General features: G+C 36.2%; 1 protein-coding gene across 8 annotated transcripts in view; it reads right to left on the bottom strand.

Moving 5' to 3' along the window:
- Positions 1-778: 778 nt before the first annotated feature.
- DNM1L (dynamin 1 like) overlaps positions 779-27,032 on the bottom strand; it is a 50,370-nt gene continuing 24,116 nt past the window's right edge. The window contains exons 3-21 of one of the 8 annotated variants that reach the window (XM_036075378.2): positions 23,894-23,932; positions 22,406-22,452; positions 21,938-22,009; positions 19,520-19,606; positions 17,442-17,604; positions 16,064-16,184; positions 14,135-14,266; positions 13,089-13,295; positions 9,982-10,102; positions 9,605-9,760; positions 9,268-9,357; positions 7,788-7,880; positions 5,169-5,225; positions 4,218-4,295; positions 3,864-3,896; positions 1,842-2,018; positions 1,573-1,682; positions 1,306-1,465; positions 779-1,037 (exon numbers count right to left, since the gene is read on the bottom strand). In XM_036075378.2, coding sequence (XP_035931271.1) covers positions 981-1,037; positions 1,306-1,465; positions 1,573-1,682; positions 1,842-2,018; positions 3,864-3,896; positions 4,218-4,295; positions 5,169-5,225; positions 7,788-7,880; positions 9,268-9,357; positions 9,605-9,760; positions 9,982-10,102; positions 13,089-13,295; positions 14,135-14,266; positions 16,064-16,184; positions 17,442-17,604; positions 19,520-19,606; positions 21,938-22,009; positions 22,406-22,452; positions 23,894-23,932 — 2,000 coding nt within the window. In that variant the 3' untranslated portion in view covers positions 779-980. The remainder of the gene's footprint in view (positions 1,038-1,305; positions 1,466-1,572; positions 1,683-1,841; positions 2,019-3,863; positions 3,897-4,217; positions 4,296-5,168; positions 5,226-7,787; positions 7,881-9,267; positions 9,358-9,604; positions 9,761-9,981; positions 10,103-13,088; positions 13,296-14,134; positions 14,267-16,063; positions 16,185-17,441; positions 17,605-19,519; positions 19,607-21,937; positions 22,010-22,405; positions 22,453-23,893; positions 23,933-27,032) is intronic. The other 7 variants (XM_036075379.2, XM_036075373.2, XM_036075371.2 and 4 more) reach the window with 7 other exon arrangements.

Genomic DNA, 27,032 nt, shown 5'->3' with positions numbered 1-27,032 from the left:
CCCCCAACCTCTGAATGCATTTTAGTAGTCTAAGCCTTCAGATGTGTGGCTGTCTGGGTATTTTTCTTTAGATTATTATAGAGTTTCACCAGTATTTTATAATGTATTTTGTTGGTGTGAAGTAAAAGTAACTAACTTTTCTTTACCAATAGAGAAGATATACTTCAATGATCAGCACAGGATTCGGTTTTAAGTCCCACCTCCAAGTGAATCTTGGAGCATGGTCTAAGTGACCTAATTTAAAGATGTATCTGAATTATTATATTTGAAAATCAAGTCTAGATGATTGTTTTTAATGCAGGAAAATGTAATTCATGCTTCCAGGTTTATGAAAGGATCAAAGATATTTTGATTTTTTAACGCACTAGGGCAGCGTGGGCCCAGAAGTGAAAGGGCTGCATAGCTACACATTACGCATACCGCGTCACTGTCAACGTTCCAGATCTTCTTTCTTACTAACACATCAAAGGTCGCAGAGAAGCTCAATAAAACTATAAATCGAAGGACAGATGGATTACAGTGACTGTGAGTAACTTGTCAACTCACATTTTTCAAAGCCAGACCAGTTTATAGTGTGCATGCATTACAGTTGTAGGAAATGGTGTCTGGGTGCGTTCTTCTTGAAGGACTAGGCAGCAGCTTTAAGACTACTAATATTACACAGGTCATCTTATCCACAGGCAGACTGCTTGTACAACTAGAACATTAACAGCTCTTTTTAAGTTCAAATGAAACGGTCACAAGGAAGACTTGATGTATATTATATGTACTGGGCAACTTGAGAAACAGCCATTTATTATTTGGATTAAATGTATGATTTGTTCTGCAGTACAGAGTAAAATTTTCAGTTTATAGCCAGTCTCTTCACATGAGCAGATTCATACCATTGCAATACACAGGAGTTCATAAATAAAATTCTACTCAAGTAGGCAGTAACTAGCAGATTTCGAGTCAACAAAGTCTCTATCATATAGGTCTCTTCACCAAAGATGAGTCTCTCGGATTTCAGCAATTATTTGACTGGCTCCTTGTAATGCCTAGATTAAAAAAAAGATTATAGATGCTTATTATGATATCAAAAAACCTGAATTATGTGGGGGTAATCTCTCCACTTTATATGTGGTAGATTTATATTAACCAGTATCTTCTCTGGAATTTGAATCTAAAAATCTAATCAAGTATCAACCAAAAAAAAAGATTAGGCATCATCTGAAAGACTATGTATCTCCAAGGTTCAGAATGCATTAAGAACGTAGTGTTTGTGTCTGTGACCCCAAGTGGGAAAACTCAAAGCCATGACAGTACCTTCAGCATGTCCGCTGCTTCCTTCCTGCGCTGTGCCATGTCCTCAGATTCAGTCAGAAGATCATCCAGTAAGGATGATTTATACAGCTGTCCTACTAACTCACTCTGAAGAGTATCTTTCACATGATTAACCAAAAAATGCATTACTGCCTTTGGCACACTGCAAAACAAAGAAAAGCCCCAAAATTTTAAAACACGTGTATCTTTAAAACAGATTATGGAATCATCGAGCAGTATTAGAGTCTGATTTAGTACTCTAGTACTAACCTGTCTTGAATATTCTTTCTGACGATAAGAAAATACGATTTGATGAGTCGTTCAATGACCTCACAATCTCGCTGTTCACGGGCAGATAGTTTTCGTGCAACAGGAACAGGCTAAATGGAGTGAGGGGAAGAAAATTTTACTCTTGTGCTTTGAAACGGCAGCCTTTAACAGTTAAAAGTTCAGTACGTTTTTGTGACTTTTGGTCTTTTGAAGTGTTTTCCTAGTAATGTGGCTATCTTATTAGCGCTTACCCCATTCGCATGGCTTACCACGTCCAGCAGATTCACAGCATGGCCTTTTTGTGGACTGGCTGGCATAATTGGAATAGGCTTTGATTTTTCCTCAGCTAATAACTCTTCAGCTTTTGAAGTTTTCAGCATTCCTCTCCAGTTGCCCGTTGTTGGTTCTTGAACACCGTCTCCAACCCCACCGCCTCCAGACGCAACCTGAAATAAACATGTTCCAAAACCTATTCCAACTGCATCCGAGCTGACATTAACTAAACAAAGTTCATTTTCTTTGACAGCTGTCAAGGAGAACACACATCCAGTACCATCTGGAATTTCATCTATTCAGACAGACAACAGGGTCAGAAAAAGATCGTGTGTGCCATGTGTAACTGAACCCTGAGCTATCGTAAATAAGAGGTTCTGTTGTCATTTCTTTGTGAGGCCTCAGCCAATAGATTTAATTTTTCTTTATCTTTTGCTAACTTTAAAATTCTTCCTTTCACCAACCCTCTAACAGATTGTGGGAAAAGTATAAACTGCCCTTAAAAACGAGTGCTTATTAAAAGCACAAAGAAAAACAGAACTGCCATTCAGCTTAATTTTTTCAAAGTAACCTTACACACTGTTGAACTATGATCTCTCCAAAAGTTCTATGAACTCGTGTCTCAGAAACTTCAGAGTTTGTCTATTTTCCAAGTTAGTTTACATTCTTAATAGTCAACAAAATACTGTAGGGTAAAACTACAAACTCTGTAAAGAATACACTCACAATTCTTAGGCTGATAGTGACTTTTAAGCTGCCTAAAATGTGGAATGTGACATAAACCCAAGGTAAGTTTCCTCACTATACTCTTAAGGATCTACTGAAAGAAATCTAGTCATCACCAGTACTTTTGCACCTTCTTTTCTAGGATATCTGTTAGTTGATTTGTAAAAGAAAAAATGTTTAGGATAATGGGAAAAACAGTAACTCATCAACATTTAAGAATGTTTGTAGATGCTCTTTAAAAAGATCTTACAATCTAAAATGGAGTTAAGATGGCATCCAAACTTTTTTGTTAAGAAACATCAGTTTTCAAAACATAAATGCTCATAGATACAGAGAAAAACTGGGGGTCAACTGTAAGGTGATGGATGCCTAACTAGACTTTTGGGGTTGATCACTTTGTATTGTATACAGATGTCAAATTATAATATTGCACACCTGAAATGTATTCTTAAAAAGTCAGTTTGGGGTATCATTCTGAATCAAAACGCTAGCCCAAATTTGCCTCTACTACAAATATAGGCAGTATTTTTATACACTAATCTTAAAATGAGTTATATTTTTCAATGCCTGTTAACTACACCACGAATGATAAAAAGGAAAGTAAGCACATTCAGGGTGATGCCACGAGTGAAATAAAACTTAAAGCAATGATTTAGATAGTTCTCTGTAAAACCTGAGCACAGTGGGCTGAGAGAAGATAAGACATTCGTAAACTTTTGAGGTTTAGAACCTTAAATCTGGACAATAAGTGAGGAAAGGAGCTGAAGGAAGAAAAACCAGAAATAAGGGTGGGTCTGAATAATTTACTGATTATCTCATTTTTCCCCCAAAAAAGGTCATCAAGAATTGATGGTCTCAAACTCTCCCAGTCCCTGTTTGCTCTGAATTCGCTTAAGCTGCTGAGGCACATGCTAAGCCCCAGGTTTCGGGTGACAAGGCATACTGCATGGCCACTCAGGCAAGCAGCAAGGAGGGGCTGACCCATTAGTAACAGAAGATCTCAGAACCTTTAAAGAGGAAATGTTCAAAAGTATTAACTTCCATCTCTGGAATCTTAATTCCTACCACAATATTAAAATCAAAACTAGGAGGAAAGCCTGTTGTTATTTAAAGAAATGTTAAAACTAGAACTAATGCCATCTTACAAAGATTAGTTAGGTAAGAGAAACATTAAAAAATGGAACACAGACAAGAGATAGATGCTACTGTACAAACAGCTTCTTCAGTGGTTGTGAAGACAGTGTTTCAGTGAGAACCAAAGGTACATTTCCATTCTGAAGCAAGAGACTCACATTTTTAGTTTCTCTTCTGCTGTCCTGAATTAACTGTTAAAAGATATGTTAAAACATGCAGTTTAACAAGCAAAATTTAAATACCAATAGCTTGAATTTCAAAAGTGCAGGATAATTTCCTCTTTAAATTATTTTTCCGTGTGCATCTTCTATATTGCAAGCAAAAGAAAGGCATGTCAACAATAATTTATGAAGTATACATTGTCATATAATTTAAAATTCCTATTAGACTAAGATGATCCAACCTTAGCACAACATCCCACATTAATGTCCAGTGTACAGTGTGTTGTTTCCAGATGGTTATGTTGCACCAACAACTAGGCATGCAGGCTTAGATTAAGAATCAGAACAGACCTTGCCATCAGCCTCAGCAGAAGCAGCAGGGGAGGGCTCCTGGGAGGCAGGTGCCAAAGCACTTGGAACTTTATAAGACTAAAGGCAAAAAATGCAGGGAAAGAAAATCAAGGATGCCAAAAATGCATTCAGAAACATTCTATTAAGTGTAAATTTTTCTTCTCTGTACCAAAATAGTAAAGTAACATGAGAAACAAAAGCAACCATGGGATATAAAATTGTTTATTCTTCCCTATTTCTTGTACTATTGTCATCTTTGTTACAAGCCTTCTTCAGATGAGTAACTAAGGAAAATCCAAATTCAAAAACTTCATTTTTATCTCTAGAATCTGGTAAGGTCTTTTCTGGTAAAGAATTCAAGGTAACAGATTTGTTTACACGCATTTTAATCTATGTAACCGTTACAGAAAACTAAAACCTATTATGTGCATATTATCTTCCCTCTCCAAAATACCTTTGTGTTATAGTAAATTCATTGGTCATTTCAACTAATTTTACAAAGTTGATAAAGTCACCATAAACTTTGTTTTAAAAGCTAGATACTTAGGGTGGCTCAGTCAGTTAAGCCTCTTACTCTGGTTTCAGCTCAGGTCATGATCTCAGGTCCTGAGATCGAGCCCTGCGTGGGGCTCTGTGCTCAGCATGGAGTCTGCTTGAGATTCTGTCTCTCCCTCCCTCCCATCTCTCTAAAATAAATCTTTAAAAAAAAATAAAAGCTTGGTACTTAAAATCCACCTTAAAGCATTTTTTCTAATGTATTCAAGATACCATTATCTTTAAATTACTCAACCTCTTTTTGAACTTGCATACCTTTACTCAAACAATGAAAAAGTTCCAATGAAATAGTAAAGGGAGAAGAAGAAAAGACGACGACTCCTAGAACTGAGTAGTATTAAGGCTTACCAATCCTTTGCATATTGGGAATATGATTTTAAAATACTCATTTTTTACCTTGTCTCGTGATACAGCTGAAGGTAATTCTCTTGCTAGCCTGTTTCTCCTTTGTTCCTATAAAACACAACCAAACAAAACCCAAATGATTATCAGAGCACTGAGAGAGAAGCCTACTAAAAAATGTTCAGCTGAATCGAAAAGTGTGGAATAACTTACAGTATATCCTCTCACTGCTGGGACTCATGTCACAATTTTATTTTAAAACAAACAAGAAATCATTTAACCCAATGCTTCTCAATCTTTTTTTCTGCCCAACACACCTGAAGGATACAATACAACGTCAGTAACAGTGGCTCCCTGGACCAGGGATTCTCAGTTGAGGGGCAATGGGCTGACATCTCTGCCTTTCCCGCTGGGAGTCAATGATGTAAACTGTCCCCACGTAAACGTGTGCACAACCCTCCAGCACACCGTGTGGAATCTTAAGTGCACAGATGATGGAAAACTTAAGCCTTTAAACATCACTCTAACCTGCACACCTGTGTGTGAAATTCACACAACTCCCACACACAAAACCCTGAATACCTGTGGTGGAGAGAGGTTATCCTTTAAGGACGTTCCATTTTCTTTATCCTAAACTATCTCCCAGAAATAAATGTTGTGGTGAAAACAGTCCTTTCTGTAACCTAATGTAATAGACTGACTGACCGCCCACTCTTTGAATTGGCCAGTATTACAAGGTCACTCTGGTACAAAGCTTGAGAAACTGTGTTAAATTCAAATCAGCAGGTAGTGAACACCTACTGTATGTCAAGCACCATGAGAGGGGCAGGAGTGAAAACAGAAAGGGGGGTGTTTCCGGCTCTCTCGCAGGCAGTGACAAAGACACAGGAAAGCATTTAGGTTAAATAAAGTCAAAACTGCTAAGGAGAAACCATTTCATGAGCACTCTCAAACCTGCAAAAAAAGATGTTAACCAAGCTTCCACAGTGATCTTTCATGGGTAAGACTTTCTTTTGACAGATACTTGACTGATTTTCATTTTTTTCATGAGGGAATCCAGTGATACAAAAAATATAGCACATGATAAAAATATGTGGATTTTAACAATCTTCAGAATAATTAAAATGTACATTTTGAAGAGGGACACGAAGCAAAAGGCAGGAGAATGTGGAGCCCAGAAATTCTCATCCTAGTCTGTTACCAGCCAGTTATGACCTTAGCTGGCCTGGACACCAGTCCTGGCTTATTTAACTTTGTTAACTGGACAGGTTACCAACTCTTTCTAAGCCCTCAGTTTTGTAGTCTGTTAACATTTTCTACCCTCAAAAGGTGGTTGTAAAGATTTAATGAGAATATCCAAGTTAAGTTCTTTGCCATGAAATCATTAAAAACGACATGCTCATTTGTTTAAAAAACAAAACTTAGCTGAAATCATATCATAAATAACCTTGTCAGTATTACAAAAACTTCCATACATCAGTTTTCCATTGAAAACTGGTTTCAGGGGCGCCTGGGTGGCTCAGTCGTTAAGCGTCTGCCTTCGGCTCAGGTCATGATCCCGGGGTCCTGGGATCGAGCCCCGCATCGGGCTCCCTGCTCGGCAGGAAGCCTGCTTCTCCCTCTCCCACTCCCCCTGCTTGTGTTCCTGCTCTCGCTATCTCTGTCAAATAAATAAATAAAATCTTAAAAAAAAAAAACCAAGAACCAAACCCTTATTCTAAGACAGTGTCTACAAACTCATTTTTAACATAACTTTTCTAGTGCACTTTCCAAGTGCTTTAAAGTGCCTTAACATGCCTTACTCATGTCCGCTTTGAAATTTTTTTTCTGACACTGAGTCACCTCAGCTAAGCAGCTAAAAAAATAGTTCCCTGTACCTATTAAAGAGAAGATGCTTGTTTCCTCCAACAGTGCTGGCAAAATAAGCACTAAAATAACACTGTTACCATCTGTGGGCCTCAGATTCCTCATCTGTTTAACCAAAGGACTGAAGCTGATGACCCAGGGTCCCGTCCAGTTCCCAAATTCCATGTTTGCAATTTTCTCCCTACCCATATGCATAAAAGGAAATTTTATAAAGAAGGGGACTCCAAGGTCTTACTGGATTAAGGAGTAGCAGAAAAATTTACTGTTCTTGGATAAAAGTAGCTGAGAACAAAAGTAGCATCTGGATAAATTGCTTTATCCACCAGCCTTGTCTCCATGTGAGAGCTTACACAACTTGCAACATTCACCTCAAATGGAAAAAAAAGAGCCATGAAATGCAGCCACCCAGTACTGGTGAAAATTTACTATTTAGGTAAATCTTGGAATGTCCTTCCCAGCTTTCAGAGCCAAATGAAAACAATTTTAAACACTCAGTTTTCCACTCTTGAACCTGAATAAACTACACCAGTTACTGAAAGGGAGCAGGCAGTCCACACTAAATCAGTGCATCCCAGATCCCCTCTGACTTGCAGTCGTGTAAACAGAAACTTAGAATAATGCTGCCAGGTGGTTTTGGGAATTAGATTTAACATAACAATGTAATGCCCTCAGCATACTTCCGGGGATGTAACGATAAAATAATGTGGTCCATGTGTGTTTTATCGTTATCCCATGCTCAGTAAATTTGATACAACTGATTTACAACAGATTTTTCCTCTCAAAAGTGACAATTCAAATGGTATTTACCTCTATATTATTGTTCATTAGCCCACAAGCATCAGCAAAGTCTGGATGTTTTGTGTTAATATAAGCCAATTCAATTGCCACTAAGTTATGGACCTAGAAAAGAATAAAATTAGGGTTTAGGAAACATGAAACTTAGTAAACAGTTCTAAAAAAGACACTATGGGACCCTGATGCCTAAATCAGTAATAATTATACTCCAACTGATGGCGTATTCTGCCATATAATAATCTGCTCTATCTTTTGAATTATTTGTATCTCAGCATCTAAGATTGCATTTCTAAAGGGGGAGGGGAGGAAGTAACCTTAAGGTAGTCAGAAGTACTTTGTTAGGGGGAAAAAAATTCCCTGATGCAAATCTAAGTTCCAAGGCTTTATGTAATTTTGCTATTAAAATCTCAGATCATCTGCTATTCCATGTCACAAAGTTTCAGTTCAGTTTCAACAAGAAAACATTTCATAATCAGATATAAAAGATGTTAACTTTGAGTAAAAGACACATTTAAAGACCTGAGATAATGACTGATTAGCCTCAATTAGACACATAGTTTAAATACTGTATGTGGTTTGAAATCCTAATGGGACAATAATCCAAAAAGAAAGTTGAAATTAATTCCTCCAGCACTGCAGAGATTAAACTAACTCCTTCATTTGCACTGCCCTAACGAATCTCAGGTATTAGGAGAGCACTAAAACGTCAAGAACCAAGGTGAAAAGCATCTATTCAAATGAAATTCCAATGATTCTGTGCTATCACTAACTCTGAGATCAGGCTAACTATATCCCTGCTCCTTCAGGCTGGGGGTTACGCTTGCTAGGGAAACACCCGAGGAGCAGTGCTCACATTCTACACTTCCAGGGATGGTTTTGTAGTCTTAGTAAACCTCCACTGGGGGTCAGCACCACCCTGAGCCAAGGACCCAAATGCACTGTTAGTGACCAGAAAGGGAAACTAAACACACAGCCAACAAATAGAGACATAAAAGCAATCTCAAATGCTTATCCCATATTTTTGCCAATTTCAGCATTTTTAAGGATAGCAGCAACCCACAAAATAGTAGCAAGCAACCATGATATTACAGCATTGGGTCATCAAATAAGCAAACAAGAAGTGGCCAAATGACCCCGATGTACCAGAGTTAAAATAGCTGGCTATAAAGGCTCAGTTTACTGGGGCTGAAGATAAAACTAATTTTCCATGAGATCAGTGGTGCTATATTGTAGAGCAAAGTTATTCACAATCCCCAACAATAACTCCAATCTCATGAAAACCTGTGGCCGCAGGCTAACAATGACTGAAATATGAAGAAAAATGTACTTTATGCCAGAATTACCAAAGTGTCCTTTGAAATAAGTGAGGTTCACTTCTTTTTCTTCCCAATACACTGGGAAACATGCCTAAACTCTAACGTACTCCTATTGCTGTACAAAAAAACTTCTTTAACAGTGGTTACAATGATCATTTGTGAAAGTAACAGCTCACCATTTCATTTGTAACAGGCAACCGTTTACGAAGAAGACAAGTCACTACTTCAACTATGGCATCATGAAGTTTAGGAAACCGCAACAACTCCTATATATGATGGAAGAAAGAAAAATAGAACAGTCTGCCTTGTTTAAAGGAAAATTAAATAATCACCAAAATAGCGAATTAGACTTTAAGCTACATTTAAGCATACTACTTCAAATCACTTTCCAATCGGGAAAATGCAGATTTTAAGTTACCTTTAGCCCATCTTCCATGTTTCCTCCCACCCCAGGAAACCAGCACTTCCTGTCTTGTACTACCTCACCTGACATGTGTGACATTTCGCAGTTACCTGTGTACTGTAATTGCTACAGTGCTGAATGATCCTTTGCATTTCCTCATGAACCAGTTCCACACAACGCAGGCTGGGTTCTTCCAGACGTTTGATTTGCCGCTTGACCAGTAACTCAAATGAAACTTCAGGCACAAACAAAGCAGGACGAGGACCCTAAAAAAATTTTTGAGCTCTTATTATAGCTACACAAAATTTTAATTCTTCCCTAGGTTAAAATAAATTATGTTTTTTGGTATTTTTCATGAAAAGTGCTTCCTAATAACCAAGTACGAGAGCAAAAATATGATTCATTTAAAAAGATACACCTAATGGGTTAAAAATTATAATAAACCTTTAACCTCTTTCAAAAAATTCTAAAAGTTGAGCATACTCACAGTAGCATTTCTAATGGCGGTCAAAATGTCAATAGTGTTAAGGCCACCTAGTGGGTCAACAGATTCTAAAGTTCGCCCAAAAGTCTCATGGAAAATATAACATATCCTAGCACCACCGCATCTGAAAGGCAATGAAGTATATGGTTTCTATTATTACTAAAAGGGAAAGAAGCTACAAGTTAGAAGTCTTCCTATAAGCCTTTAAGGTCTTATTTTCTGAGAAAGTCTCAAATAATTACATTTAGATAATTTCCATGTGTTCTCAACTCCATTATGATCCAGTTTCTCTTAATTTTTTCTTTTAATGAAGAAGAGTCATTCAACAAAAAGGCATTCATCACATGTATATGTGTGTGTTGGCGTGCACACACACACACACAGAGTAACTGTTTTGTCAAAAAACATCAGTTCACTAAGAACTACTAAACATCTTTTCTCTGCCCTAGTTTTCTTGACTATGAGCTTTTTAAAAGACAAGAAACAGAATCTTATTTATTTCTGTTTATCCACAATTTACAGGAGACACAGACAAACTTCCTGTAAAGGACCAGATAGTAAATAGTTGAGGCCTTCCGGGCCACAGAGTCTCTGCCACACGACTCCGTTCTACCACTGAGCACAAAAGCAGCTACAGACAAAATATAAACAAATAAGCACAGCTGTGTTCCAGTAAAACTTACGCACGCTAAAATTTGGATTCTACATAATTTTCCCATGTCATGAAATATTCTTTGAATTTTTTTCAACCATTTAAAGATGTAAAAATCCTTCTTAGCCAATGGGCTACAGTTTGCTCCTGCTTTAAACAAATTAAATCTCTATTACACACTACTTTCTTACAGTTGTCTAAGCAGAAGGTACTAGCCTAACATTATGCTAAGTGAAATAAGCCAGACACAAAAGACAAATATTGTATGATTCCCCTCATATAAAATACCTAGAATTAGCCAATTCACAGAGACCGAAGGAGGAGGGAACAAAGAGATACTGCTTAATGGATACAGAGTTTCTGTTGGGGTGATAAAAATTTTAGAAATAGATGCGATTTGATGATTTGACAATACTGTGACTTTAATTGGATGCCATTAAATTATACTTAAAAGTAGTTAAATTACCAGTCTGCCTCCAACCTTCCCCTTCTCCACCTAATGTTCCATAACGACTAGAATTATCCTTCTAAAATGGGTACTCATCTGACTGAAAGTGTTCTTTCAGTCAATTCTCCAAATTCTGAAGATTTTTGGCTTTCCACGATTTGTTCTGAGATGCCTTTGCTGCCTGCCTCCTGTTACATCCTGTCGCGCACATGCCGTTCTCCAAATACACCCTGCGCTACTCTTTGCTGTCCCAAAGCCTAAAGCACCCTTCTACTTATTGCCTCCCAAATTCTATTCGGAGCCCAACTGAAACAATTTTTTTTTTTTTTTTTTTTAAGATTTTTATTTGACAGAGAGAGAGACAGCGAGAGAGGGAACACAAGCAGGGGGAGTGGGAGAGGGAGAAGCAGGCTTCCCGCGGAGCAGGGAGCCCGATGCGGGGCTCGATCCCAGGACCCTGGGGTCATGACCTGAGCGGAAGGCAGATGCTTAACGACTGAGCCACCCAGGCGCCCCTAAACACATTCTTAACTATAACACTCTCCCAGTGCCTGAGAGAAATGTAAATGGTCTCTCTTCAATGTTTTAAAGGCTTAAATGATTACAGATATTTGCTTTATTAACTACTTATAAAACTCCCCATATATGTTATAAGCACATTTCTGGGTATGTATTATATTTAATAAATATTTAAATAAAAATACTTGATTATATTCCTGTTTGCCACATAATTGTGCCTCGTATTACCTTGTTCTGCCTTACCCAATAAGCTTCTTAAAGGTTCATCGTAGTAATCTTTATTTCCCTCAATATGCCATATATATAATATATATTTCCCTCAATATTGCCGTGTGTGTGTGTGTGTGTGTGTGTGTGTGTGTATGTGTGTGTGTGTATAAAATAACCATTCACCAATTAATTCAATACTGTCTTTATGGAGTTAACTCACATAAAAGGCCACCTGGGTCACACAAAAGCACACAGAAAATTCACACAAGTGCATGTATAATTTCACAAGTGGTGAAATCTGAATATGCTCTGGGTTGTACCAGTGTCCATTTTCTCATTCTGTTACTGTACTGTAGTTATGCAAAATGTCAACACTGGGGAAGATGGGGTAAGGATTAACAGGACCTAGGAAGGTACATTTATTTGCAACTTCCTGGAAGTCTATAATTACTTCAAAATTAAAAGATTTTTTTTAAATGAGAGTTCAGAGAAATGAACATTCTTATATACTGCTAGTAGTAAAACAATACAATCTACTAACAGTATGACAACAGTAAGAGACTTTTAGGATGTTCCTACCCTGTGACACAGTAATTCCATTCTAGGAATTTAGCCTAAGTGTTTACTCCGATACATGCCCCCAAAATAGTCCATCACAACACTGTTTATATATGTGTAGGAATAAAAACGATCTACCAGTAGTAGAGTACTGGTTCAAGAAAAGAGAGTGTATCTAAAAAGTAAAGTGCCATGTAAATTTTTAAGATTGATTATAGAAATCTATAATTAATATTAGTTGTTTGGGACACGGTGATTTAAAGAAATGATTCCAAAATAGCATGACAGTATTTTGATCTGATTTTTGAAATACATTTATAATGTTTTACAGATGCATAGAAAAATGTCTAGGTTCATGCCAAAATTAGCAGGGACTATTTCTGGATAGTGGAATTAAGTAATTTTGTCCTATTATTTTTATCTGCATTTTCTTTTTTTTTTTTCATGAAAAACTATAGTGTGTCTATTAAAGAAACAAACATTTAAAAAGTTAAACTACCAAATATTTTTAAATACTTCTCAAAGTCTTGTTTAAAAAAAACTGAAATTTTTACTGTGCTTTACCTATACACATACATCAGACATCATCATTATTTCTGCAAAATACTATTGTGCAGATAATAAATCACAATCAGAAAATCTCAGAGTTAAAGTCACTGTTACAAAAGCTAAAGTAACCCAGCAATTCAAGTAACCAAATCCATAGAGAAATTTTTTACTTACAGCTCTGAAGTTTCAATATATTTTGCAGTTCCTTCAATAGTGTTACAATATTCTGTGGCAAATTTGGTAATAAGTTGGAGTAAAGTAGCACTTTTATCATCCACAGGTTCACCATAGCTATTTAGGAGAGACTGATACTGAGCAGCTAGAACATTTATTCTTGTTTTCAACTCTGGTAAGCAATCTCTGATGTGATGCATCAGTAACCTAATAAAGGTTACAAGAAAAGATTTAAAGTAAAACTATATTTTGAAGACCCAAATAAGTCAAATTTTTAAAATGCCAATAATGGTAAAAGCTGTCAAATAATTTGTCCTGGCAGGAAATAATGCAATCTTGGGCGAGCAGTAAAGGCTTATTTACTGAAAAAATGACATGAACAAAGACAACTTGGTCAACACTTTTTAAATTTGCCTTCAACCCATCAAACTATAGCATTTGCTAGTGAATCAAATATAAATTGAAAAAAATTTGATTTCTGACTTATCTTTTACAGTGAGTACTTAGCACAGTGAAAATCAATCTTATTAAGATCCAAGTCCATCAGCCTTTAAATTATTTAGGGAATAAGACAAAGGTAAGAGAAAACAGCTTTCATTTCAGTCATTTATAAATTATCTAGAAAGGTTTTCCAGTCCCTCTACCATCAGTGGGTATTAAGGATTCAAGGTATATACTTTAAATTCTTTTTATGAATAAGAATAGAAGAAGACATCCTAAAATAAGAATCGATTATGTGAAAATTATTTTAGTTTAGGTCCTGAAATCCCAAGTGGAAATTAAGTCATCTGCTACCTAGTTCTATTACCAAAAGTAAATTGACTGTCAAGAACTTCATAATTAAGACATTTTAAAAATTCCCTTGAGCATTCCCTATTTAACCCCAACCACCTGAATTAAAAAAAGACATCTACATTATAAGAACCTACTGTACAAGTAACAAAACCTGAAACTGTACACACAAGAATGTTATGAAAATGTAAGGAACTAAAAATGAGAGCTCTCAGACTCTCATTGGCAAACCAAAGGGACCTCAAAAATGTTACCTGTTTAGAGTCCTAGCAAGATACTTTGTTCCATTTCTATTAGCCAGAGATGGGTATTTCTTTTGAAGGAAAGCATATTCATCACGGATTGAATCAGTTACACTCTTCTTATTGTTAATATCTAGCTGGCTCCTAAGGTTGAAAAATAACAAATTGTTTAATTAAAAGTCAGCTGTGTCCTCTACATACCTTAGATGATGATGGTAGCACCAGACACTGTAGTAATGCCCGATATGGACTGTGTTATCTAATTCGTGCAATAATTCTATGCAGTAGGTATTATCCCATTTTATAGCAAAGGAACCAAGGTTCAGGGACATTAACCTACCCAAGGTCACATGTTAAGCACTTCCGCCAAGATTCAGTCTGTGACTTGTAATACCTGAATAGTTTAGGCCTCATTGTTACCATTAACTCTTGTCAAAAGCAGTACTCTGAAGTAACAGGGACAGACAGGTGAAAAAAAAAGTATAAATATGATAACCAGCTGTATATTTTATCCATATGCAGACAACTAATTTCTACCAAAAATAATTAAAGAGCAGTCATTTACAAATGCAACAGTTTTATACCATGAAAAGAGAAGGGGGGATTAAAAAAAAAAAAAAAAAGCTGAAGTATGGGTGAGGTAGGACATACGAATAAAGCAGACAACTGTAAAGGATCTTCAGTATCACTTAGTAAAAAATCTTCATTTAGAAAAGGCCTGAGACCCAAAGATGTTAGGTGTCATTTAAATCCACATTATATATCTAGTTTATGGACAAACTAGGAGTAGAACCCAGATCTCCTGTTAATTTCAGTGCTTCCTACTTTATAAAGTCTTTGGACTAAGAGAGATCTTCATCTGAAATCTGCTTTCACCATGTGACTTTGGTAGATGTATAACTTGAGTCTTCTGATTATAAAATAAACATCAACCCCTACCTCACAGAGATGTTGTAAGGGTTCAAAGAGATACCATTTGCAAACTGCTCACAGGAGAGGGTCTAAAACATAGTAGTTTCCTTTCTACAATTTTTGATACCAGCTATTTATAATTAGGATATCTTTAATAAAATCACTCGAAGTCCCATCCTGGCAATTACAAAGGATCACTAATGCCAGAGGTGTTAAACCAATTTATTTAAATCCTACTAGCTTATTAACAAACTTTTTCTTGATTGCATGCAAATTAAATAATACATTTGTTTTTTTTCTTATCCAGAGCACTCCTCATATATAACATAATAGGCAAAAATTTTTCAAGCCTGGCTATTAAATTTTCTTCCATTTTATGGACTACTTACTTTAAAAACACTTTCCATTACAAATGCCCACAGGAGGCTTTAATGAATCTCTTTTCTTCCTTTAGAGCAATGAATTCCTAGCAATACCAAGATTATGGTAAAAGGGGAAAAGAGGGATAATATCACATTTTAGGCTGCTTTTAAAAATTCAGATCTGGGGGCACCTGGGTGGCTCAGTCGTTAAGCATCTGCCTTCGGCCCAGGTCATGATCCCGGGGTCCTGGGATCGAGCCCCGCCTCGTGCTTCCTGCTCAGCGGGAAGCCTGCTTCTCCCTCTCCCACTCCCCCTGCTTGTATTCCCTCTCTCGCTGTGTCTCTCCCTGTCAAATAAATAAATAAAATCTTTAAAAAAAATTTTGTTAAAAAAAAAAAGATTTTATTTATTTGAGAGAGACACAGCGAGAGAGGGAATACAAGCAGGGGGAGTGGGAGAGGGAGAAGCAGGCTTCCCGCTGAGCAGGAAGCACGAGGCGGGGCTCGATCCCAGGACCCCGGGATCATGACCTGGGCCGAAGGCAGATGCTTAACGACTGAGCCACCCAGGCGCCCCAATAAATAAAATCTTAAAAAAGAAAAAAAAATATCCTATCTGCTTTGAAATGGGAATGCTGCAATTCTTATCCCATTCTTGATGGCTAACCTGTTAACTACTCCAATTATTCCAAGTTTGACTGGTATAACCCTTCCCATCAATACATCCATGGCATCAGTACCCGCATCCATGAGGTCAAGTTTAGTGATTACAGCTAAAGTTCTGCGACCTGGTAAATGCAAAAAAAAAAAAGAAAAGAAAATGATCCATTAAATAAAGCTATTAGGTATTAATCAAGAAAAATCCTCATCTATAATCCCTCCAACATTACCTCTGTCATCATTTTGATAATGCTTTTCTAACCTTTGCTTACAAATACTTTTTAAAAACTAATTTTAGGGACACTTGGGTGGCTCAGTCAAGTCGTGATCTCAGGGTCATGAGATCAAGCCCCTTGTTAGGGCTCCAGGCTCAGTGGGGAGTCTACTTGTCCCTCTCCCTCTTCCTCTGTCCCTCCCCAGCTAGTGCTCCCTCCCTTTCTCTCAAATAAATAAAATCTTAAAAAAAAAAAGTCACATGCTCTACTGACTGAGCCAGCCAGGTGCCCCTAGAGCTTACCTTTTAATCTAAAATGACGTGTGGTAAAAATTTCTTAAAAACTTCAAATTAAAAAAAAAATTCTTTAAAAAAATTTGTTTATGGTAATTTTAATTAGCAGTTATAGCATTAACCTTTCCTACCAAATTTTTATTTCAAATTCTTCTTCAAAGCAGGAAAAAAGAAACATGACACAGCTCACAGAACCTCCAAATACTCAAGTAAAAAAAAATTAGCTCCTGTATGGAGCAAAGCTACATTTATTAGCACCAATAATAACTACTCGCCTACAAGCTGCCATTTTATATATACTAAGAGATGCACACCACAGCATTAGTCAAATACCATACACTGACCCACAGTATGAACTAAATTAGGATTTATGAACATAATCCTTGGGGTTATGAATGCTTCATAAAAGGATTTTACCTTTATTTCTAAGAATTTCCTCTGCCTTGTCTAAATGTATTCTACCTCTGCGGAATGTAGATACCACAATTTTCTACTATACCATAAGAATCTACAATGATTACCTATTATGACAGTTATTCTTTGAAGTCAGCCATTCAAAAATCTAAATCATTTTATTCATACAAAACAAACCCTCTTTGCAAAGCCCATCTTACAATTTTAAAATCATTAGGCAACCATTACAAATATGGACATTACGTAAAGTGTTCTTGCCTTGACTATACAGCAACTAACCCATTAAAACTTTATTTTCCATCAGAATTTCTATTTCTACTTATAAGCAAAACAGGATTGCATTATTTTTTAAATCTGTATTAACAGCTAGAAAAATTACTTTTAAAAATAAGTATTCCTTTCTGGAGGGTAGATTTACCACTGTTACCCAAGCATCTCATTCAATATTAACATCCGTCCTTACCATCTGGATCTACCTCTCTGGAAATCTTCAGTGCCTCTGATGTTGCCATATCTGTATTAGCAGCAGTGACAGCAAGGATGATGGAATTTGGATTACTGATGAACCGAAGAATGAGCTCTCGGATTTGAAGCTCAATATCCTTAGGTTGATCACCTACAGGCACCTGAACCGAACAGAGATGAGCAAGGAACTAATAATAAAAATCAACTCAGCTTCCCCCACCCCCATTTAATCTCCGGAATATAGGTATTACTCCATTCACAGATAGTTAAAATGAAGAAAGTATATACTACTACTAGTGCTATATATGAATTTGGTAGTATGTGAAAGTCTCAAAACGTATCTCTTGCAAATATCAAAGTTTACCAGGTAAAGGACTGGTCAATGATAACTGCCTAGAGACAAATTCATTTGTTCATTCAATTAGCAAGTACTTATGGCAGCCTACTATATTTGAGGCGCTGTTCTACATCAGATATGTCCCAGTAGTGATTAAAAAAAAGACCGAGGGGCGCCTGGGTGGCTCAGTTGGTTAAGTGTCTGCCTTCGGCTCAGGTCATGATCTCAGGGTCCTGGGATCGAGCCCCGCATCGGGTTCCCTGCTCAGCGGGAAGCCTGCTTTTCCCTCTCCCACTCCCCCTGCTTGTGTTCCCTCTCTCGCTGTGTCTCTCTGTGTCAAATAAATAAATAAATAAAATCTTTAAAAATAAATAAATAAAAATAAAAAAAGACCAAAATTCCTGACTTCATAAAGTTTATATTTTAGTGATGAGAAGTAGATAATAAGCAAATACATATATATAGTATCTAGGTGGTGGCAGAGCTATGGAAAAAATTAAGCAGAACAAGAAGCTAGGGAATGATTAGAGAAGGTTATACTTTTAAATAATTATTGGATTATGCTTTTAAATAGAGTAATGAGGGAAGAAGTCATTCAGAAAATGACATTTAAGAGAATGAGCAGAGAGCGGGAAGCCTGCTGCTCCCCCTTATGCTCGCTTGCTCTCTCTCTGACAAATATTTTTTTTAAAAATTAAAAATTAAATAAATTTTAAAAAAAAGAGAGAAAGCACATAAACTGAAAGAGATAAGAGAGGTATATGCAGCTATCTGGGGGAAGAATATTCCAGCAGAATGAACAGTAAGGGCAGAAAACTGGAGCAGAAAGAGAAGAATAACAGGGATACTTTCTCTTTTAAGAACTTACGCTTTTATGGTGAATGAGATGAAAAGCCACTGGAAAGATTTTGAGCCAAGGAATGACACAATCTAATTTCACCTTAATAACATCACGCTGGCTGCTTACTTAAGAACAGATTATGAGGAAGACCTATTAGGAGGTTATTGCAGTAATCCAGCTGACAGGATAGTGGCTAGATCAGGATGGTAGCTATAAATTTGTAAGATATAATGGAATTCTGAATATATTTTAAATGTAAGGAGAGCCAAAAGGATCTTCTCAGAAAGTAGGCTGTGGAATAAAAAGTGTCATGGATGACTACAAGCTTTTTGGCTAAACAACTGATAGAAGAGAGCTGCCATTTATTGAGGTGGGGGAGACTACAGAAGGATCAAGTAAGGTTGAGGGATAAGGTCAGAAATTCAGCATAAGACACATCAGGTTTGAAATGCCTATTAGACACTTCAGCATACATGTCAAATAGATAGTTGGATATACAAGTCTGGAGATGTTTACATGCTGTCAGCATACAGACACTCATGTATTTAAAAAGCCATAGTTTGGATGAAATCATCAAGGAGGGTAAGTGTGCCCAACTGACAAGAGGTCTAAAAACAGCTCCGAGGCACTCACTGTGGAGACAATGGGAAGATAAGAAACCAGCTAAAGAGACAGAGGAGTGGCCAGTAAGACTAGAAAGAAATCTGCAGAGTATGTTATCCTGGAAGCCAAGTAAAGAAAGTGTTTCTAGGAGAAGGGAGGGCTCAACTATATCAATGCTGCTACTAGACCAAGTTGACTTGGGGGGGGTGATTATTCTCATATGAGGTCAAGCAAAAACCACCACAATTGAAAACAAACATGACCAAATCCACAATGAGTAACAACTAATCTTTACCTTGGTCATTCCTGGCAAATCCACAAGTGTCAGATTGACAACATTGGGTGAAAAAATCTTAAGATGAATTGGCTCAGGGCTTACTCCCTAAAAATAAGTTTTAAAATATCATATTAAAATCACATTAAAATTTCAGTGAAATATAAAATGCTAAAGTACACTTCATTTCAAGTAGATAGACGTTAGATGCTTTTAAACATGAATTAAACCATGAACATTTCAATAATCAAACCCTGATGAAACACATGGCAAGTAAGACAGAGAGCCACATAGTAGGTGATAATCTTATCCAATCCTATAACGTTAATATACAAAATGTATTTCCCCTGCATTACTTCACATTCTTTTCTCTTGATTCTGAACAGACAAAACTTCTTAAATATGTTTAATAGACTTAGTGCTGAACAAAAGAAAACTGTATCATTATCCAAATTTATGAGGTTCTTGAGTAGAGAGTGATGCATGGGGTAACAAGTTATCCAAATCAACTTGGTTCCTAATCTTTGAATATCAAGTAGCAAAAGTGTATATTGTAAGAGATTCCTCGGAAAATTTATCCATATCTTCAGATCCCTGAATTCAAGTAGTGAGAATTTGGATAGTGAGAGATACCTCTATCTTCTCTCCCCTAGACTGAGATTATTATCCAGGTTGCCTTCTCTTCACCACTGGCCCTCTACCAGTTTTAAAGTTGAGCCAGCTGCATGTAAAAAGGCACACAGAAAATGTGCATGACTTATCTTTGCACATGCCCTTCTTTATCCTTGAAAACGTCCTCCCATCTTACCTACCTTATATCTTCTTTCATTAACCCAATGAAAATTCTAATTTCCCAGAAAGCTTTCTTGGAACATCCTTTACTCTGAGTTTAATATTAGATTACTCCAAACTACTTTTCTATTTCAAATACACCAATGTTCCAGAGTCCTACGCTGACATTCAGCATACCCACCTAGGTTGTGTACTTCTCAGGCATTCCCTTATCATGTCCAATACAAAGCTTTGCTCAAATGCCTTTACAATTTCAATCTCACAGATATTTTAAATCCTTCAGGGCTTTATGTTAGGCATATGAAATCATTTAGATATTTATACATACAAAATTACTTACATAAGATCAAAGTATCATTTACTTCATTACAAACATGTCTTAAGAAAGGAGAGACTTTTCACAGATTTGGGGGTAGGGGACTTCTCATCCTTTGGACGCTGTGGGTAAGAAAACCTGCTAGGTAAGTATATCACATCCCCACCATAAATTAAACATCTTGTTGGTATACAGACTCAATCTTTCATGACATTCAGTTTAGTGTAACTAAAACTTTCCTTTCTGAAACACTAGTCACAGCCACTCTAAATTCTAGCCCTATGTAAAATTACCACCAATTCCTAAGTTCAGTAACTCCATGGCGATGCAGGAGGAGAGAATTCAGACTGGTATTATGATTAATAACATCCCCAAAGTCAAAATTATCCCTGATACAATTACAGGACTGAGGACAAGCTAACCTAGCTCCTTGCCACTTTTTCTACCTCTTCTATACAACACGATTAATTAGAAATTCAAGGAAGTATGGTAGCAGCAGCAAAGGTTACCAGTCCAATAATGAACAAAGCTCAGTTGGTCAGAGAGCTAAATATCCTGACTAGGCACAAAGAACTAATATGGCTCCCAAAATGCCTTTTTGTCAGGACCTTTCCAGCAGAGCACCTGGCAGAAATAAAGGGCTCAATGAATGCTTGTTGAATATTAGTACTGCGTTAGGGCCAACCTGTGGGATTAAACGGCCTCTGGATAATACAAGAATGGAGGTTTAAAAATTTTTTTTAAAAAGGAAGGGAACAGAGAGAAAGGTAGCAAGAGTAAACAAAGGAGAGAAAGCAGAAGCATTTATGGGAAGCAGTGATAGTGCCTGGTGTCAAGATTAATGGCATCTTGGACACCTAATTGACTTCAAATTCTCACAATATTAGAAAACAGGAGAACAGTTAACATTAGTTTTTATTTTCACTGAAACAACCTCTCTTTGCTTTCATAAGTAAATCTAGCCTCACTCAGGTGTAAGAAAGAGAGGTCTTCAAAAATCTCAGAAGTTACATAATGCCTCTTGAGTTAGAGTACAGTCAATCCATCAGATGAAGGTAACTTATTGTAGCAGTATTAAATAGAAAAATTATACAAGTGGTATGTACATCACAAGATCAAGAATAAACATCTAAATGAAATATCTAATAGCATATAAAAGCTCTAAGAAAGAAATGGGATTTTAAGTAAAGTTTTTATATATTTGTGAAAATCTCCATTAGTTTTCAATACTAGGACTATGAATTTACAATGCCCATCATACATTACATACAGAATACTCTCAATGCTACATTTACTGATGTTTATATGTTCCAGCTCTAAAAGATGCCTACCTTATTATTTCCTGAAATCCTTTCTGTTTCATTTTCAATTTCTTGTCGAATTTCATCAAAATCCGTGTAAAGCTAAAAATTATTGGAACAAAAAGCACAACACTCATAGTAAGATCAAGTTTTTAAGTGAGGGGTTAATAAATTTCAAAAATGTCTATGGATCTGCTTCACAGATTAGTGAATTCTAACATAGAGATATTTTCTGAGCCAAGGAGTTCTATATGAGTTTTTCAAAGCTGCCTGATTCCACAACAGTTAATTTCCAAATTACAATAAAGCTCAACTTAATGTGTTTTCCAAATAAACTGCTATGGTTAGAAATGTTACTAAGATAAGATTATTTTATAAGGAACAGTTGCTTCAAGGTAACATACCACACCGCCAATGATAAACTAAATTATCAAATACTTGTACAAAAAAATTTTTCAACATGTTATTTCTTCATAATATTCTTGTTTGATTGATTACCTTATTTTTGGTGTGAAGAAATTTACCCCATTCTTCTGCTTCAACCCCTGAAAAAGAAAAACTCCGTTTATTGGGAACTATGGGAATTATCTTTTTATCTTAGGGATTCAAAAAGGCAACATAGTATCATTTGTTTCTAATTTTGCCACTGACAAGCAGTACTTTAAGATCTACTAAATTATATTTAAAAATTGTATCCTATATTTCAAGAAGTGACTATTTTCAGTTACTCACAGGTCTTCCTTTTGAAATCTAGATTTGAAATCTAGATTCTACAAATAAAATTGTTCACTTCTCTTCATATTTTGTATGTAATTATATCATAGCAGAAGTATATGCTTTGTTTTTAAATATCTTACACATAAAGCAGTTTATATAATGAAAGTAACTCAAGCAAATGGCTAAAAGAAGAAAAACTAAGAATCCTACTGAGTAACACAAAAAGCACATATAATAGATTTACACATATACCTCAAGGTAAAAATTTGCAGTATGTGAACGAAACAGCTATTAAATCCATTTTTTTTTTTTTTAATTTGGTTTCCTACTGACTACCTATAAGCCACAATGTGCTGTTCCTTTAAAGAGCTCCCTCAGTAGTGCATTCTGTGATTTATATGCACTTTCAAGGGGAAGTGATTTTCCCCCTTTGGAAGTGAAGGTTGGAAAGAAATGAAATGAGTGTGTGTTGGGGAGGAGGGTAGGACGGACAGACCCTAGCATAACTATTGTACGGAGTTGCTACTCTCCATGAAGTTTCCCGTAATAGGTCTGTTCTTCCTGCACTTGCTGAAAAAAAGGAAAATATATTCACTGTAGGCACTGTTTCAAGTGGTCTAAATCTTGGCGAGCAAGTTTTGTTCGTTTTCTCCGAGAAACTAGACATGTTTAATTGTACAAAGGTAACCTAACTGCCTTTCCTAAGCACAGCTATTCTGCTTTCGCCAAATTCAGAGTTTTAAATATCTTCATGACCGAGTTTATGAATAATGCATATCAGCCACTGAAATCAAAACAAAAATGACTAAAAGATATTCAAATAAATATTGAAGAAAAAGGGATTCGATTCTTTGGTGGAAATAAGGTAAATAAAACTGGATCCTTTTTGCGAGTAAAATGCTCACCTACTTGAAGCTTAGTACCTTCTTCCAAGAAGTCTCATGGGAGGACTGGAGTAATCTAGGTGAACAGAACTCACAGAAGCAAGTACTACATACCAAAGGGGTGTTTTTAATTTACCTTATCATATACAAGAGGCCTGGCTTAACAAGCATGTTTTTAAAAATAAAAATAAATTACATTCACCACCAAAAGAAGCCTGCATTCTGATGCAATGCCAAGAGGTAACGAGAACCACCTGCAATCAATCAATGTGGATAGGCAAATAAAAATGGAAGAAAAATAACGCACACAGCCTGTAAGGGTACAGAAGCACACATGCAGGCAGACTAGAAAAAGAAGGGCCAAAAACAAATGGATAAAGGAAACCTTTAGAAAGGTGTCTTGAGTTTTTCCATGTAGCAGGGTCTGTAGTTAAAGAGAAACAGCACAGAATGGTAAGTTTAGTGCTTATCCCTAATATTTTAAACCTCTTTAAAAAATCAAATGTGCAGAAACCTGAACACATTTCAAATGCACAGAGCATTCAATTACTCAAAATTTACAACTGTAATTCCCACTACCATTAATTATAATTAAAGGGATGCAGAGATTTTAAGTGATATAAATGAAGCATACTATGTGTCATAATTTACTGTTATTTTCCATTACAACTAATTGTGTTACCTCTGGTTTCTAGTTCTAACACAACTGGATTAAACTTAATTCACTCTCCAAAAGTTTGCCTTAAATATTTGATATATTTGATATCTATGACTATGGGAAAAGATAAATTGCCTGGTACAAAAAAATCTACAAAGCATACCAAACACATCTTTCAATACGTCGAAAGTAAATACATACAAGTATTTACCTTATTCACAAAGATTGAGCTTTATAAGGGATTATGATGTTCTTTGAAATATATACTGAATTTAAAAGAACACAAACAATTTTGGTCTTTAATCAGCATGCTACCGTTGGATTTTGCCTAAAAAGAGGAAAGCTTAATTTATTTCTTAAAATATATGAAAGATAATCATTAAGTTCAAACTGATGCAATCAGTTTCTTTTCTGATGGTGGTTCAAACTAAACCACCATCTTACTCTAATGTTTCTGGTAAGATTTGATCAGAAAATTCTTTTACATTGGCAAAAGGGGGTGCAAGCTGAGAAATTCTATACACTGACACCTCAATTATCATATCTGGTTGGCAGAATGAAGGATTCCACATTGAATAAAATTTCCTGATAATTAAATTATGTCTATTAAACATTAAAATATTTTCTGGGGTGCCTGGGTGGCTCAGTCGTTAAGCGTCTGCCTTCGGCTCAGGTCAGGATCCCAAGGTCCTGGGATCGAGCCCCACATCGGGCTCCCTGCTCCGAGGGAAGCCTACTTCTCCCTCTCCCACTCCCCCTGCTTGTGTTCCCTCTCTCACTGTGTCTCTGTCAAATAAATAAAATCTTTAAAAAAATAAAAAATAAAAAAATAAACATTAAAATATTTTAGTCAATTTTGATGGACCTGTATCTAAAAATGGATTAAAGGGGACGCCTGGGTGTCTCAGTCAGTTAAGCGTCTGCCTTCAGCTCAGGTCATGATCCCAGGGTCCTGGGATCGAGACCCACATGGGGTTCCCTGCTCAGCGGGGAGCCTACTTCTCCCTCTCCCACTCCCCCTGCTTGTGCGCTCTCTCTGATAAATAAATAAATAAAATCTTTAAAAATAAAATAAAAATAAAAATGGATTATACTACTCCATGTCATCCTAAAACTAACCTATTATTGATAACCTGGGGCTTTCTTACATAACAAAGCCCTCTGAGGCTATAAATCCCTATACAAAATGGTTAGAGATGGCTTTTTCTTTTCTGAAAGTTCCATCTGGTTATGTTTTCCTCCCTTTCTCCTCTCTGGTTGTCAGACTGTCAGGTAGTTCATACTCTTGTGGCTAACTAAATGTTTATCTGCTTCATTATTTCTGACTTTCTCTGGGTTACAAAGATTTATGATAAGGTAGACTGTTTATCCTGAGGATAAAGAGGCTCTGGTGAGAAACTAAGGAACTATGCTAGTTATTAATAGGACATACAAAATTTAATACTCAAAACTTATTTAATCTATTTTGTGTTCTGGGTAGCTGAGTTGTCATTTTAAATGTGAGGTTTATGTTTTTTTTATATAAAATATAAGCACTAAGCTTTGAAAAAAATATATATATAGGTTAAGATACGCAGATTTGCTGACCACCACCAAGAAGAGACACATGAACAAAACATAGTGAACATACAAGCAGAGATACTGAGGAACTGACATTTCTGTAGCTGAAATATATACCCTTTTCTAAAAACACTGCCCAGCTCTGCAAATAGTTTCTGAGAGGCAGGATATCTATCATCTGCCCTTTTCATGGTGACTGAAGAAAATAAAAAGTTAAAAGAAAGAGACCTAATTAATGCCATATGGTTTCTTAAAGTCTTAGTTTAAGGTATTTGGTAGATTTGATGACATAAGTTAGTGGGAATGAAATTTTAAGGGTTATTTTATATATATATATATAAGCTGAACCACAGGTTAGTTCAAAATGATTAAATTCAAGGCTCAGAATTTCAATAATAAAGAAATATTACAGAAATGCAAAGTGATGAATAATATACCAAGACACTACCTAATATAATTAAGAGGCTCCTACATATCCTCTGGCAGTTTATCCAAAAATATTACTTGTTAACATCTACAACTTCATTAACCTGCTTCAGTGATTAACTTTCTACATCATGATAGGGTTTTTTTACTTCCTTTAAAAAAAAAAAATCAGGCTATCACCACCAATGCTCCATCATATAATAATGGAAAAATAAGACACAAATTAAAGTAACTTCAATTTCAGGGCGCCTGGCTGGCTCAGTTGGTCAAGCGACTGCCTTCGGCTCAGGTCATGATCCTGGAGTCCCCGGATCGAGTCCCGCATCGGGCTCCCTGCTCGGCAGGGAGTCTGCTTCTCCCTCTGCCCCTCCCCCCTCTCATGTGCTCTCTCTCAAATAAATAAATAAAATCTTTAAAAAAATAAAAATAAAAATAAAGTAACTTCAATTTCATCAATACTATCATCCCTTCTTAGGTCAGAATCTAAGAAGTAGAATGAAAGTGCACTGAAAACAGATCTCTGCAGATAAGTAACAAACATGGTACTCTGCTGCAAATGTAATAATTACAGCATTTTACAGACTTTTATAAATAAGACAGAAAGTCTGAGCCAAACACTGAACTAACAAGGAAGATTAAGTATATTATTTTCATCAAACATTCCAACCTCACTAATATAAATAGAACACATACTTAATAAGCAATTTAATATCTGTTTATAGACATCGCATTTCTCAAAATATTTTCAGTTTAACCAAAGAAGGACTGCTATAAAGGACAGTGTATATTTTCTTATCTTAATATTCCACATTTACTATTGCAGGAGTGGGTGGATCTTAAAAATCAGAATAGTATGTGCTATGTAGGTAAGCCTTAGCAA

Source organism: Halichoerus grypus, chromosome 6 (assembly GCF_964656455.1).
Source record: "Halichoerus grypus chromosome 6, mHalGry1.hap1.1, whole genome shotgun sequence".
Taxonomy (NCBI): Eukaryota; Metazoa; Chordata; class Mammalia; order Carnivora; family Phocidae; genus Halichoerus; species Halichoerus grypus.
Note: the sequence above shows the minus strand (reverse complement) of the source record. Positions and strands in the feature narration are given on the sequence as shown.